General features: G+C 47.0%; 1 protein-coding gene across 3 annotated transcripts in view; it reads right to left on the bottom strand.

Moving 5' to 3' along the window:
• The window catches only part of ITGA3 (integrin subunit alpha 3), a 101028-nt gene that overhangs the window by 58548 nt on the left and 26815 nt on the right, over window positions 1–15665 (bottom strand). For all 3 annotated transcript variants that reach the window (XM_048517685.1, XM_048517686.1, XM_048517687.1), the window contains exon 2: window positions 828–955. In XM_048517685.1, the coding sequence (XP_048373642.1) occupies window positions 828–955 (128 nt within the window). The remainder of the gene's footprint in view (window positions 1–827; window positions 956–15665) is intronic.

Below are 15665 nucleotides of genomic sequence, written 5' to 3'. Positions count from 1 at the left end.
TAGAGCCAAATGAGACTCAGTGCAGAGTTAGGACTCTTGAAAAACAAAAATCACATCTTTAAGTTAAGGTGAATAGGAGCGACAGGCAGGATGCTAGAATAGCCGTTATACGAAGACAAAGATTTTTATGATGCTAAAGGGCTGCTTGGAGTTGTTTTACAGAAAGGCAAATGAGAGAGGTGAACAATTGCCAGAAACCCAATCTATCCACAGATTTATGCAAGCACATCTATGCAAAGATACTCCCGTATAATTATCCCTTATTATAAGACTTTGTGTGCACAGCTTCCTAGCAAAGGTCTTGCAACCACCAGCAGTTGGGCTGAGGAAATTTTATGGTGATACATTTTTAACCGTATAATTTCAGGGGTGCAAATGGGCTCTTTTTATACTGGCTCTCTGTCAATCCCTTGCTTTGAATTTCGATGGCATCTGGTTTGAACAGCCCTGGTTGAGACCTTGCTCAGGTTTTGAGCCCCATCCTGGTTCAGCTCTTCTCTTAGAAGAGAAGAAGAAGAGTTTGGATTTATACCTGACCTTTCTCTCCTGTAAGGAGACTTGAGGTGGCACACAAGCTTCTTTCCCTTCCCTTCCCCTCCCCACAACAGATACCTTGTGAGGCAGTTGGGGCTGAGAGAGTTCAGAGAGAACTGTGACTAGCCCACGGTCACCCAGCAGGAATGTAGGAGTGCATAAACACATCTGGTTCACCAGATAAGCCTCCGCCACTCAGGTGGAGGAGTGGGGAATCAAACCCGGTTCTCCAGGTTAGAATCCACCTGCTCTTAACCACTACACCATGCTGGCTCTTACACGCGGTCACCTACTTGAAACCTTGATGTTCACCCGTTCGCAGTCGTCGGTGGAAGCCGTCAGTGGGCAAGCATACATGGCGCCCGTCCGCGTGGCGTTTGGACGCTCCTCAGCCACGTCACGGGGAGCTCCAGCCAGCAACCTGAGGGTGGGGGAAAAAACAGGTAGGATTAGTCAAAGTGAGACTCTTCGAGCCAAGGTGAAATCATTTTGAGAAACTCTGGAACTTAGTATTGAATCCATACAGAATTTTAAAAAACTTCAACAATCACAAAATGGCAGCCTAGAATCATTTTGAGGAGACGTGTGCAGACAAACATGGAGGGGGGGGGGGGTATAGAAAACATTTTGAAAACGTTTTCAGGGATTTGTGTGGAAACGGCCTACAGAACTTCTTCCATTTCAGTCCATTCCCACTGCCGTCCTCACACAGAAGCAGCTGGAGCCAAGATGATTTAATATTCTGAAAGTGCGGCTGGATATTTTTCCAGCACTGTGTGGTCTCAGATGCTTCTTAGCTAAGAAGTGAAAATTTGCCAAATGGTACATTTCATGGTGACAGGTGGGACAGCGGAGGAAAATATTAAGAGCAAATATCAGAGATGAATGTAGTGTGGGAGAAGTGTCCAGTTGTAATGAAAGAGGAAACAAAGCTGGAAAACATGTGGAAACAGAATCATGACAGGCCCTTGGAATAAACCTGAAACGAACACTGAAGGAGGAGGAGGAGTAGTTTGGATTTATATCCCCCTTTCTCTCCTGTAAGGAGACTAAAAGGGGCTTACAATCTCCTTTTCCTTCCCACCCACCCCCACAACAAATACCCTGTGAGGTGGGTGGGGCTGAGAGAGCGCCGAAGAACTGTGACTAGCCCAAGGTCACCCAGCTGGCATGTGTTGGAGTGCACAAGCTAATCTGGTTCACCAGATAAGCTTCCACAGCTCAAGTGGCAGAGTGGGGAATCAAACCCAGTTCTCCAGATTAGAGTGCACCTGCTTTCAACCACTACACCACACTGGATCTCTGCACAATGCCACCAGATACAGAAGTTGATGGTTGGAAAAGTTCCAAACCAGTTTTGTCCCTGGCAGACTAGATTTCTGTGTGCAGTGGTAGAAGGATGTTTGGTCCTTGCTCAAAGGAACGCAAGTTCACATCTCAAGGAAAAAGGTACTAAACCAGTCACTTTGGTGAATCTTAATTGTTATACAAAAAAGTGTTAACAGAGTTGGTGGTTTCTAGATTAAGAACACTATGTCTGGGAAGTGTGACGATGCAATGAGTTTAAACAAGAAAGCTCTGTCAGATTATAAAGATTCAAAAGGCCATGGAAGGGGATTTAATTGGGTTGCGAGTTTGCTTATTTGCATAAAATGACTCTGCGTTTGACATAAAAAAAACCCTTTCTGGTAAGTCTGGCCCCATTTCCCGAATGAGCAACAATTCTCCTTTAAGGATGGGATCTGAAATGAGCACTTAAGTATGACTTGAACTGAATTATTTATTGCAGTTGAAGACAAGTTCTAAAACAGGTATCATCACTTAAGTATGACAAATAGTTTCAAATTGGGGGGATTTGTGAACGGGTTAAAAGGTGAATTGGGGGGGTTGTTCAGACATGGGGTAATAGACTTGCTGCCTCGAATGAGTATCTGTTTGCTTCCTTTGTTATCTACTTGTATATTTGCAAAGACAGTGAAGAGACTTTGGCCGCTGACTTGTTTTTACAGAGGCAGGGGCGGTCCAGAAATAGACAAAACTATGTCCCTGTCTGTTCTTTTCAACCCCCCTGTTTTTAGACCTAGGTCTTGTACAGTAAAATCATAAAACATAAATAAGAGCCATATGTAAAAACACCGCCTGCTGACTCTTCTCTGAAGCCTCTAAAAAATAAGCAACAAAATACAAAGGAGAAGAGTTGGATTTACTTCCTGCTACATCCTGCTACTGAAGGAGTCTCAAAGAAGCTTACAACTCCTTGGCCATTTCCGCACAAGTCACTGAAAACGTTTGGAAAATGTCTTCAAAATGGTTCCAGTCCTGTCAATTTGTCCTCACTCACGCCCTCAAAATCTCTTCCTGGCCGCCATTTTGTGATCCTCCCATTTTATTTTCATGTCTCTGTGGATTGGTAGCTTTGATGCTTCAAAACCTCTTGCTGCGATTCTTTGTGGGTTTTGTCTTCATAGCTTTGATATCATCCCCCCCCAATTAAAAATACAATAATGGAAGTAAACAGGCAAGACGATGGAGCGAGCTCAGAAAATGGCACTGAGGACAAAGTCCAGGGACTGCTGAGAGCGGTAGGAAATGTTTTAAAGACCTCCGCACACCAAGTGAAAACATTTTGAAAATGTTTTCATTTAAAAAATAGCTAAAATAGAGGATGCATATAAAATGTTTTAGACTGGAAATAAAACACAGTGGACACAGTGTGTAACAGACTTCCCTCTGTGATTCACCTCTGGAGATGCCAGCCACAGATGCAGGTGAAACGTTAGGAACAAGATCCACCAGACCACAACCACACAGCCCGGAAAACCCACCATAACCAGTGGAAATAAAACATTTTGAGCTAAAAACTATGCAGAACTCTTCAAACATTCTATTTCCTACCTCAAAATGTTTTATTTTGGTTGTGTGGAAATGGCCCTGTCCTTCCCCTTCCCACAGCAGACACCTTGGTCGAATCCCCACTGGTGATTAATCCCGTGATAGTCACTCGAAATATCCAGGTTTCAGGACAAACTCCCCACAGCAACACTGCCGAACACAGATTCATCCCGGTTCTGGCACTCCCTCGACCTCTTATCACATGCTTTCCTAGGACCTGCAAGATTGAGCACCTTTTCAGAAAACATATGTCCAATCCAGATCAGTGGGGAGGATCGGGGATTGGATCCAGATTTGTATTTCGCGCCGTAGGAAGTGATGCAGGGGATTCCAGCCAATGAGAGTGCAGCGGGCAGTGCGCAAAACTTGCACAGCCTTTTTTTGCGCCACCAGCTGAAACGTGGGCATGCGAAACGTGGGCATGAGAACACAGGCACGTTAAAACATTGACACACGGGTCCGAAACTTCTGGGTCTGAAACTTCTGTGCCAACATGTTCACGAAACAGTTCAATAGAGCGAGACGGCAACACAGTAGCCTATCAGGAGAAAGCTACTTAGCCGTGGTTATTCCATCGCGTGCTTGGCGCTTAACGCATTTTACTAAGTGATTCTTTTCGGCGCCAAAAGAAAACAATATTTTTTTTTTTTTTAAAAAAAGATCATGCCCCAACATGGCCCGACAGCCAATCAGACAGACCCACCAAGCCCACGTGTCTGTGGGGATTGCTGCATTGTTTGAATCCGTGATAGGCACAGATGTCTTCACTAGCAACATGCTGCAGTGGGGATGGTGAAACCTCGATGAAAAGGTGCTGATTCTTTTGAAACCTGGATGTATCTAGATTAATCTCTCAGTGGGGAAATGGCCCTTGTGAGGTAGATGGGGCTGAGAGAGTTCGGAGAGAACTGTGACTGGCCCAAGGTCACCCAGCAGTCTTCAGGTGGAGGAGTGGGGAAACAAATCCAGTTTACCAGAGAAGAGTCTGCCACTCATGCTGAGGAGTGGAGACTCAAACCGGTTCTCCAGATCAGAGCCCACCACTCTTAAGCACAGCACCACGCTGGCTCCCTAAGTCCATTGAGCGTCAGAGTCCTCTAAGAGGAACCGAACCTTTTGCTCTAAAGGAGCAGCCGTGGCGTAGGAAGTTAAGAGCTCGTGTATCTAATCTGGAGGAACCGGGTTTGATTCTCTGCTCTGCCGCCTGAGCTGTGGAGGCTTATCTGGGGAATTCAGATTAGCCTGTACACTCCCACACATGCCAGCTGGGTGACCTTGGGCTAGTCACAGCTTCTCGGAGCTCTCTCAGCCCCACATACCTCACAGGGTGTTTGTTGTGAGGGGGGGAAGGGCAAGGAGATTGTAAGCCCCTTTGAGTCTTCTACAGGAGAGAAAGGGGGGATATAAATCCAAACTCTTCTTCTTCTTCTAAAGTTACTTGAGAAATCATAGACCTTTTATTAAAACATGGCACAATCCATTGCTGCCTAAGTTGGAACACACAAGGGCATAGGTGTCAAACTCATGGCCCTCCAGATGTTTCGGACTACAGTTCCCATCCTCCCCTGCCGGGCATGATGCTGGCAAAGGATGATGGGAACTGTAGTCCATAACATTTGGAGGGCTGCAAGTTTGACACCAATGCACGAGGGCATCACAAAATGATATGTAGCAAGGAATCCACTGACTGAAGAGACCTGGGCCAAAGCTAAGGTGACCAGATTGTCACCTTTGAAAACCGGGACGGGGGGTGGGTGCATGCGCAGCCGCAGGAGCGCACTGCTTTCTGGGGTGCTACCCTGTTTCTGGGGAGCGCCCCAAAAGGCAGAAACTGGGGAGCGCCCCAAAAGGCAGTGCACTTATGCGGCTGCGTGCGTGGCAGCGCGGGAGGCTGCCGCACTGCCTTCTGGGGCGCTACCCTGTTTCCCGCCCTGTGACAGGGCGGGAACTGGGAGCACCCCAGAAGGCAAAATCAGGACAGGTACAAAACCCTGCGGGACGCGGGACAGATTGGTGTAAGGCGGGACTGTCCTGCCAAAAGCGGGACGTCTGGCCACCTTAGCCATAGCTCATCTGAAAAGGGATCCTTAGCAGCCAACCCAGCAAAACCATTGAAAAGGGGCAATTAAATCTTGAGTGCATAAAGGCCTTCCAAATGGGAAGAAAGATCATGCTTAGATAGAAGGCCCAGGGCAAGCAGAGAAAATGTCCCTCTCTCCATAACCCGGAAATTGCATACCAGCCTAGCAATGCACACATCATGGGAAGTTAACACTTTCCCATAGTATTCTCCTACAGCTATCTGATTCAATTCAAACACGTGAGAAATACCTACTCACTCTTCCTTTGCACGTCTGTCATTGGGAGCTAAGCTGATAGGATGCAGGACCCCTACAGAAGGTCACAAAGGAAGAGATGTTTCATCTGGTGAGTCAGGTGCTTTCTACCCAGGCTGAGACATAGTTTCCACTCCAATCACTCAGCCTGGGCAGGCAGAGAAGAATGGGTAGGGGGTTATCATCATACCTGAGTCATAGACTCAGCTTCCTCATGCCACAGTCTCTTGGGAAAACCTTCAGGGATTGGGCCAGGCAAGACCAGGATTAACCAAAAGGGGCTATTTGATGGCTCGTGTCCAGTGGTGGGATTTAAATAATTTAACAACCAGTTGTTTACAAGCACCATTTAACAACTGGTTCTGCCGAAGTGGTGCGAACCGGCTGGATCCCCACCACTGCTCTTGTCCCCCCTCATCTTCTCTTTGGGCACTTTTGCACATGCAGAATGATGACTTTCAAGCCACTTTCACAATTGTTTGGAAGTGGATTCTGCTATTCTGTGCAGTAAAATCCAGCTGCAAAGTGCATTTTGTGATTGGTGTGAAAAAATCTTTATGTTTATGCATTTAGGTCTAATGTCATTATCATTGCAGACAAGTGAGACCTGGAAGAAAGAAGAACAGATACCATTAAAACACTTTTTGGAGAGACAAATTTAACATAGCTCGATAATACTGTTAGGATCAGTTATCAATATGTTGAATAGTTACAAACCTACATAATTTATCCTTTATTGTACACCCTGTATACACCCTGATGCTGCACAGTCATAGCATCAATAGCACACAACTGGGCCTTTGACTATCCAAGCTTACAGCATGCATCACCACTCCTGACCAGCCCCACTTTCTATAATGTATCTTCATTCATTCATTCATTCACTCATTCACTCATTCACTCATTCACTCATTCACTCATTCACTCATTCACTCATTCACTCATTCATTCATTCATTCATTCATTCATTCATTCATTCATTCAGCAGAGTTGCCCTCCCTGGCATTCAATAAATGGTTTTCTCAACACAAACTAGAAACCAATCTAGGGAAAATGTAGCTCGGTGCAAAATCTGAGTTTTCTGCCCCCCTCCCCCCCCCATATGGGTGGCCGCCCTCTCCCACCATGACCAAACAACTTTTTTTGCACCAGGTCATCTCAAAGTCACCATCACATTATAGAAGTCAGTTTAAGGACCTGGGGGGAAGGAGGAGGGGTGTGTGGGGCAATTTTCCGGGGGCTCCCCCACTTGACTAAATGGCCGCAGCCTGGGGAGATTTGACCCCATATGTCCCCCCTGGGCGGTATGCCCTGCTAGACACCAAGAGGTTTGTGTTCCTCCAGTGTTTTTGCCTTTAAATTCATTCCCACACATCCAATCCTTGTCTCAAACCTCCAATCCACCCCTCTTTGGCAGAAGCCCTGGGCCATTTTCTCTATGGGGCTTTCCCCACTACAGAAGGGAGCTAAGGTCGACTCGATTCCCTTCAGTGGAGGGCGATTCCAGGCTGTCCCCACAGTAACTGAGTTGGCCCCTTGGAACCAAGCTAAGTGGGCAGGATCATCTTGGTGCCTGTTTCGCTCCTCGATCGTGATTGGTGCTTGTGTTACAGCGGGAAACAGGAGCGTCCTTTTTTTTTTTACAGTTTTTACAGTTTACAGTTACATGCGCTTTCTGCCTGCCACGACTCTCCCATTCTGCGTATGCCACAAAAGCAGCTAGTGATTGGTTGAACGGATGAGGTATCATTTCGATGCTTCCCGACTTAGAAGCTTCGAAGCGGTATTGATTTTGTTCTGGCAGAAAAGTGTAGTTCATAACTGCGACAAGGATGTCGCAGTTCTGAGGGGGGGGGGGGACTGAGACAAAAACAATGTTGAGCTTGGTGGCAGTGGGGATTCACTGAGACGAATCTAGGTAGAAACCAGTTCAACTCTGTCAGTGGGGAAAGCCCCTAGGTGAATTAATCTCCACAGTCTTGGCATCCCTATCCTGACCACCAGCAGCAGACAGAGGAACAAACGAAGCTCAGAGCAAAGAGAATGTTGAAGTGTGTAGGATTAGCTGGATAAAAAATCTCCCTGCAATTTCTCAGTCTGGATTTTTGTGATAGATCTCTCCATTGGCTGCGTCAGGAAAGGGGGGGGGGGGGCTGATCTATCCAAGTGCAGATCCCAAGTGTAAGATGTTTATTAGTTGACACTTCTAGGCGATCGTTTCATCAGAGCCAAACCACCACCTATTTGGCTGTGGCCGTTTTACTGTGAGCTATCAAACGACCCGGACAGCTGAACGAAAACAGAAACTTTGGGGATATTTATTACCGAGGAAGAATGCATTGTGTTTAGCGGGTCGCATCTTACCCACTGAGCCACTACTGAGGGTGGGAAAAGAGAGATGTCTTTTTGATAAATAAAACAAACAGCAGCTTGTTCACTGTGAAGAGAGGAGCACTTTTGATTGCCAAAAAAAAAAAGACTGTGAGACCTACATGGGCAGCAGATCAAATGGGAACAGGCGATCTTTAATGTGCTGTACAGTCCAATAAAAAGCAACTCAAGCATGACCTCCGCCCAGCCTCCCTTTATAAATCCTGCAGAAGCTCACATGCCTGGTAACTAGGGTTGCCAGGTCTGGGTTGAGAAATACTCAGAGAGTTGGAGGGTGGAGTCTGGGATGGGCAGGGTTTAGAATAAAAAAATCATAGAATCACAGAGTTGGAAGAGACCCCAAGGGCCATCAAGTCCAACCCCCGACCTGCAGGAACACACAATCAAAGCACTCCTAACAGATGGCCATCCAGCCTCTCTTAAAAAACCTCCAAAGAAGGAGACTCCACCACACTCCGTGGCAGAGAATTCCACTGTCTCACAGCCCTGACTGTCAGGAAGTCTTTCCTGGTGTTTAGGTGGAATCTCTTTTCCATCACCTTGAACCCATGACTCCTGGTCCTAGTCTCCGGAGCAGCAGAAAACAAGCTTGCTCCCTCACCAACATGACATCCCTTCAAACACCTAAACATGGTTATCATGTCACCTCTTAACCTTCTCTTCACCAAACAAAACATACCCAGCTCCCTAAGTCCCTCCTTGTAAGGTATACATCACGTTTACTGTACTGTTTCACATAAAGATGTTAGTTCAGTCAGTTAAGCTGCAGCGGTAGATACAATTGTATGCTTCCAAATTAGGTGGAATCTCTTTTCCTGCACCTTGAACCCATGACTCCTGGTCCTAGTCTCCGTCGCATCGGAAGACAAGCTTGCTCCCTCACCAACATGACATCCCTTCAAACACCTAAACATGGTTATCATGTCACCTCTTAACCTTCTCTTCACCAAACAAAACATACCCAGCTCCCTAAGTCCCTCCTTGTAAGGTATACATCACGTTTACTGTACTGTTTCACATAAAGATGTTAGTTCAGTCAGTTAAGCTGCAGCGGTAGATACAATTGTATGCTTCCAAATTAGGTGGAATCTCTTTTCCTGCACCTTGAACCCATGACTCCTGGTCCTAGTCTGTGGAGCAGCAGAAAACAAGCTTGCTCCCTCACCAACAAGACATCCCTTCAAATATCTAAACATGAGGAGGGGCGGATTCTCAGCAGAGTATAATGCCATAGAATCCACCACCACCATCCCATAGAAGCCATTTTTTTCCTCAAGGAAACTGTGGAGATCCATTGTAATAGCAGGAGTTCTCCAGGAGCCACCTGCAATGTTGGCAACCCCACCGGTAACTGCTTGCCTTGCTCTCCACCCATTGGACGGGGCTGCGACCTAAGCCTCCAGAGCCAAATGTGGTTTGGTACAGAATGTGATATAAGGCGCTTAGCATCCCCACTGAAGAGAAAAAGTACAAACATATGAATGAATAAAATTAATGAATGTAGCCAGGTTCACCTTCTCGGGACAGCCACACAAGTTGATTCTGCCGTCTCTTTTTACATTATTTATTTACTCCATTTAGACCTTTTATTTTATTTACTCCATTTTTTACTCTATTTACTCTATTTACTCCATTTAGACCTCCTCTTTCTCTCCAGTGGGCCCCCAAAACAACTAACATTATTCTCCTCCTTTCCATGTTGCCCTGACGACAACATTGTGAGGTAGGCTAGATTGGATAGGCATGATTGGCCCACGCAATTGTCCAGCAAGCTTCCATCGAAGATTGGGGAGTCGATCCCGAGCCTCCCAGAATCGGCTCCAACGCTCCAGCCACTACACCACACAGTCTTTCTGCGGTGCGCCTGCTTTCTGTTCTGAGCTGGCCAGCCATTGCTGAAGTGTGGGAGGTAGAGAGACAGTGGGATAGACAGCGCTCCTTCAGAACACTGGGGTGGTCTGGATGGCCTTTGGGAATATCTTCTGACTGGGTGCTTCAAAGCATCCTTGGTATCCAAGCACGCCAGGATTTCTGCTCTCCATCTATCCAGCAGCCAGCAAGGGTCAGGGAAGTCCAACTCGCATGACAAGGAAGTCATTGGCACGAAACACAATAGCTCTGAGCCAGGGCCAGGAGCTGTCCCCGCCCGGCTAGGAAGAGGAAGGAGGGGAAGTGACATTCCAAGGGCAGAACCAGAGAGTGGGATGAAATTTTTCTCTGCTGTTTGTATGTCCCGTCCGCCCAGAGAGAGTTGGCTGTGTCAAAATGTGGCTTTCGTGCAGGTCCTTGCGTGTGTGGCAAAATGGGGGGGGGGGAGAGAAAATGCCATGGGGGTGTGCATGTGTATAAAGGGGCAGGGCAGTGTCTCGAGGACGAAAGTGACCTCAGATGTCAGCTTAGCCCAGAATTTAGCGCCCGTGTGAAAATCTTCTTTCGCTGGCTTCAGCTGATCCAGATTCCATCACCAGGGCAATGTTGTGGTTAAGAGCGGTGGACTCTCATCTGAAGAAGAAGAAGAAGAAGAAGAAGAAGAAGAAGAAGAAGAAGAAGAAGAAGAAGAAGAAGAAGAAGAAGAAGAAGAAGGAGGAGGAGGAGGAGGAGGAGGAGGAGGAGGAGGAGTTTGGATTTATATCCCCCCCTTTGTCTCCTGCAGGAGACTCAAAGGGGCTTACAATCTCCTTGCCCTTCCCCCCTCACAACAAACACCCTGTGAGGTAGGTGGGGCTGAGGGAGCTCCGAGAAGCTGTGACTAGCCCAAGGTCACCCAGCTGGCGTGTGTGGGAGTGTACAAGCTAGTTGGAATTCCCCAGATAAGCCTCCACAGCTCAGGCGGCAGAGCTGGGAATCAAACCCAGTTCCTCCAGATTAGATACACGAGCTCTTAACCTCCTACGCCTCTTACCCAATTTCCCACTCCTTCACATAAAGCCCACTGCTGGCGACTTTGGGCTAGTCACAGTTCTCTCAGAACTCTCTCAGCCCCACTTAGCTCACAAGGTGTCTGTTGGGGGGAGAGGAAGGGAATGACTTCGTAAGTTATTTCGAGATTCCTTACAGGTAGAGAAAAGCGTGGCGTAAAAAACCAACTCTTCTTCTTTCTTCCATTACGTGTACATAAAAGAGGACGGCTAAACTAATCCCTCTTCTGTGCAGAAGGCAGGAGTTTGTCCATCAAAGAAGCACAAGTAGCATCCTTGGAAAGGACGTTGCAGAGGCGGAAAAAGTTCAGAAGAAGGCGACAAAGATTATTAAGGTTTGGAGTTCTTTTCCTCGGAGGACCACAACACCACACTGGCTCTCAGGACGAGAGGAAGGACCTCAGCATGGCATAATGCCACGAAAGTAGCCATTTTCACCAGAGGGACTGATCGTTGTCTGGAGATCAGTTATTAGTCAGATCAGCAAATATATACAGTCAAACCAATACTAAAAAATCTGAGGCCAGCCAAGCCTAGGAAACATGGACTGCATATATAGTGACCCAAGGCAATGAACTAATTGGTATATGCAATGTACAATATACAACTTATGTACAATGTTTATGACATCTTATACAATGCTTTTGAGAATTTTCAGGAGAGAGGGAATGTTAAATCTGGAATGCTGGACGCCAATTATATATCTCTAATTATATCTCTATTTACTGAGATAATTGCATAAATTAAATTTCTAGTTTTATTGCTGCTTTTAAATGTTTAACTATTTTACATTGTTATTTTATATGCTGTACACCACCCAGAGCCCTTCGGGGATGGGGCGGTATAAAAGCCTAATAAAATAAACAAACAAACAAATAAATAATTTGTTACTAAGTACAGTCCCATTACGTTTCTTAGGTTGCCTAAGTGCCCTCATTGTATGTTTTGTTATTACCTTTCTATCCAGTTGAATATTACTTATAATATAATCCCAATATGTCTTTATGAATAATCTTTATGAACGGTGTATGAATTATCTATTGACTTTATACTCAAACTAATTGCATATACCAATTAGTTCATTGCCTTGAGTCACTATATATACAGTCCATGTTTCCTAGGCTGGGCGGGCCTCAGATTTTTTAATATCAGTTATTAGTGCCAGAAGATCACCACATCCCACCTGGAGGTTGGCAACCTGGAAGGTCAAGGGAGAACAAATTACCTCCGTTTCAGTTGAGGACACATTTCTGCTTACATTCAGAATCTTCCTTAGAGCTGACTCAGATCTGATGCCGGCCGCTTGCAAAAACCACTCAAAAGGCCTTATGCAGCTTTCCATGTGCCTTCTGTCTTATTTACCAGTTTTTAATTAAGTTTATAGGCCAGACTGTAGATTGGCGGATTCTTATAGCAGCTGAGCCGTCTGCAGCACTGGAGAAAACTATTTGTGTGACGCTAGCCACATGTCGCTCATTCATAGTTCAGTGGCTTTTGCAAGTCCTGCACGTATCCGGCATCGTGCCTAAATCAGTCCTTTCTGCCTTATGTAGACTAGGGAGGAAATTTTGCACAGGTCAGACTGGCTAGCAACTGTGCCGCAGCTGATTTATATATGTACAGCTTCTCATGCGCCACCAGAGGCTTTGCTTCAAGGGGACAGGGGGGGTGCGCGATGCACTGGAGGTGCGGCGAGGGTGTTCCGGGGGTGTGGCAGGGGCGTTCCAGGGCAGAGCGGGACGGGGTGGGGGGTTTTCGGGGAGGGATGGGGGCAGAGGACACACCGGTGCACAGAGGCACTTTTCCTCTTACTACGCCTCTGCACACCATGCATGTGTGACTTAGGCCCTTTCCACACAAGCCCCTGAAAATGCCTTACAAACTTTTTCAAACCCACTCTCCCCTTTGTCCGCATTTCACCCCCTTGGAACAATTCCCGGCCACCATTTTCTGGTTTTTCTGTTTCTTTTTCTCAACTCCACGGATCCGATGCTACGAAGCTTCAAAGCCTCATGTGTGATTCTCTAGGGGTCGTGTCTTTGTTGCTACAAAGACACACACCCCCAAATAAAAAAATACTGATGAAAATACAGCGCCAGATGGCTGGTATGAGCTCAGAAAATGGTGCCAATAAGAAAGTCCAGAAGGCGTGAGAAACGCCTTTAAAAGATTGCACAGCAGGTGAAAACTGTTGCCACAGAAGAAAAATGTTGTCACAGAAGAATCGCTAGGGAACGGCATGGAAATAAAACATTTTCAGGCTGGAAATAAACATTTTGGGCTTTAAAAAAAAGTTGCGGAACTCCGTGGAGGAAGCGATTTATTTGTGTTGTGCGAAATGGACCTTAGCTAGTTAGCTCCAGCTATTCTGTAGGCATTGTATTGCAGAGCACTTGATCTCCAGGTACTGCCTGCTATTCTAGATCACGCTGCTCTACAAAAAGGGCATAGACCTGGATCTCTTTTTGGTCTGTTCCTATTTTCCGACCACTGTGAAATCCACATTTGCACAAACAAGAGCTCAATCTTACAGAAAGCCTGGGCTATTTTTGGCTCCTTTTTCAACGCTGGTTTCCTAACTTGGGCAAAGGTTCGGCTTCGGTGACAACCAGCAGAGACCTGGCACATCCTCGGAAAGCCGTAAACTCTCCCTCTGGGCATCTCCTCCCCTGGCGCCAAAGGTGGCACACTTGCAAAGCCGGTTCGAAGGGATACACAGCGGTGCCAGCTAAGCCGAGCGTACAAAAACAGCAAGGGAGAGACGTCAGCGAGAGGCCTCAGGAGTTCCAGCCTCCAGGTAAACACCATCCCGAAGAAACCCAGCTGCTCAGGGGGGAGCTGAGCCCCAGCAAGATCCTTGCAGTACAAAACAGCTGCTGGAAGAAACTTGGGAGAATGAGCTGAGCTTGCAGGGCAGGAGAGCAAGGGGACGGGGGCAGAATCAACACAACTCTCGACCCCTCTGCTTGCATGAAACAGAAAAGCTACCAGCCCAATGACTCAATCCACCCTCAGGAAAAAACAGCAGGAAAACCCCCATCTTGCCAGATTTCCAGCTGCGGCCTGCCTCAATTGCTTGCTCCAGGATGACGAGGAGGACAAGAAGATCCCTTCAACAGGAGACTGGCACTTTTCCTTGCCTCCCAGAAACGGGCCTGAGAATAAGGAGAATCTCTCACCAGCTTCCGACTCCCTGGTGCTGGCCACCCCATGTGGGCCAATGTTTGAACTGTGCTCTTTCCTACATGCTTTTGTTGTTATTGCCTTTCTTGTCGTTCCCACCTGCCCAGCCACTCAGACCGGTGGTATTAAGGTTCCCTATTTCAAAACTTCTTTGCAAATTTGACATGGGGAGGCGTTTGGCAGCCGCAGAAAGCAAACTACAGAACAGAGTCAGCCTAGAGACTTGCATTTTCTTTTCCACACAGTTTTGGCAAAGCGGTACCCAAAACTGCGGGATCTCTCATAAGAACATAAGAACTAGCCTGCTGGATCAGACCAGAGTCCATCTAGTCCAGCTCTCTGCTACTCGCAGTGGCCCACCAGGTGCCTTTGGGAGCTCACGTGCAGGATGTGAAAGCAATGGCCTTCTGCGGCTGTTGCTCCCGATCACCTGGTCTGTTAAGGCATTTGCAATCTCAGATCAAAGAGGATCAAGAGTGGTAGCCATAAATCGACTTCTCCTCCATAAATCTGTCCAAGCCCCTTTTAAAGCTATCCAGGTTAGTGGCCATCACCACCTCCTGTGGCAGCATATTCCAAACACCAACCGCCAATAATATGCGTGAAGAAGTGTTTCCTTTTATTAGTCCTAATTCTTCCCCCCCAGAATTTTCAATGAATGCCCCCCTGGTTCTAGTATTGTGAGCAAGAGAGAAAAATTTCTCTCTGTCAACATGTTCTACCCCATGCATACCTTTATAGACCCTCAATCATATCCCCCCTCAGCCGTCTCTTCTCCAAACTAAAGAGTCCCAAACGCTGCAGCCTCTCCTCATAGGGAAGGTGCTCCAGTCCCTCAATCATCCTTGTTGCCCTTCTCTGCACTTTTTCTATCTCCTCAATATCCTTTTTGAGATGCGGTGACCAGAACTGGACACAGTACTCCAAGTGCGGCCGCACCACTGCTTTATATAAGGGCATGACAATCTTTGCAGTTTTATTATCAATTCCTTTCCTAACGATCCCCAGCATAGAGGAAGTACACAGCGCAGGCAGGGAAATCGTGGAGCTATTCCATATTGAACCTGGGAGTCAAAAACCACTGTGCAGAAAGGATATGATTGGCAACAACGAAATACGCAGAGACCTGTCAGGGCAGCCTTGGTGGTCGGTTGCCACATCTGGGCTGGGGAACACCTGGAGATTTCGAGGGTGGAGCTTGAGGAGGGTGGAGTTTAGGAAGGGGCGGAGCTTCAATGAGATAGAACGCCATAGCGACCATCTTCCAAAGCAGCCATGATCTCCGTCACATGTAATAGCAGGAGAACTCCAGCCACAACCTGGAAGCTGGCAACCCCACCTCTTGGGCAACCCCACCTCAGTAAGATTGCCGATCTTCTGGTCATCGCTGGAGACCTGCTGAGATTACAGC

This window comes from Sphaerodactylus townsendi, linkage group LG15 (assembly GCF_021028975.2).
Source record: "Sphaerodactylus townsendi isolate TG3544 linkage group LG15, MPM_Stown_v2.3, whole genome shotgun sequence".
Taxonomy (NCBI): domain Eukaryota; kingdom Metazoa; phylum Chordata; class Lepidosauria; order Squamata; family Sphaerodactylidae; genus Sphaerodactylus; species Sphaerodactylus townsendi.
The sequence above is the reverse complement of the archived record's forward strand: the minus strand, read 5'-3'. Positions and strand labels throughout refer to the sequence as shown.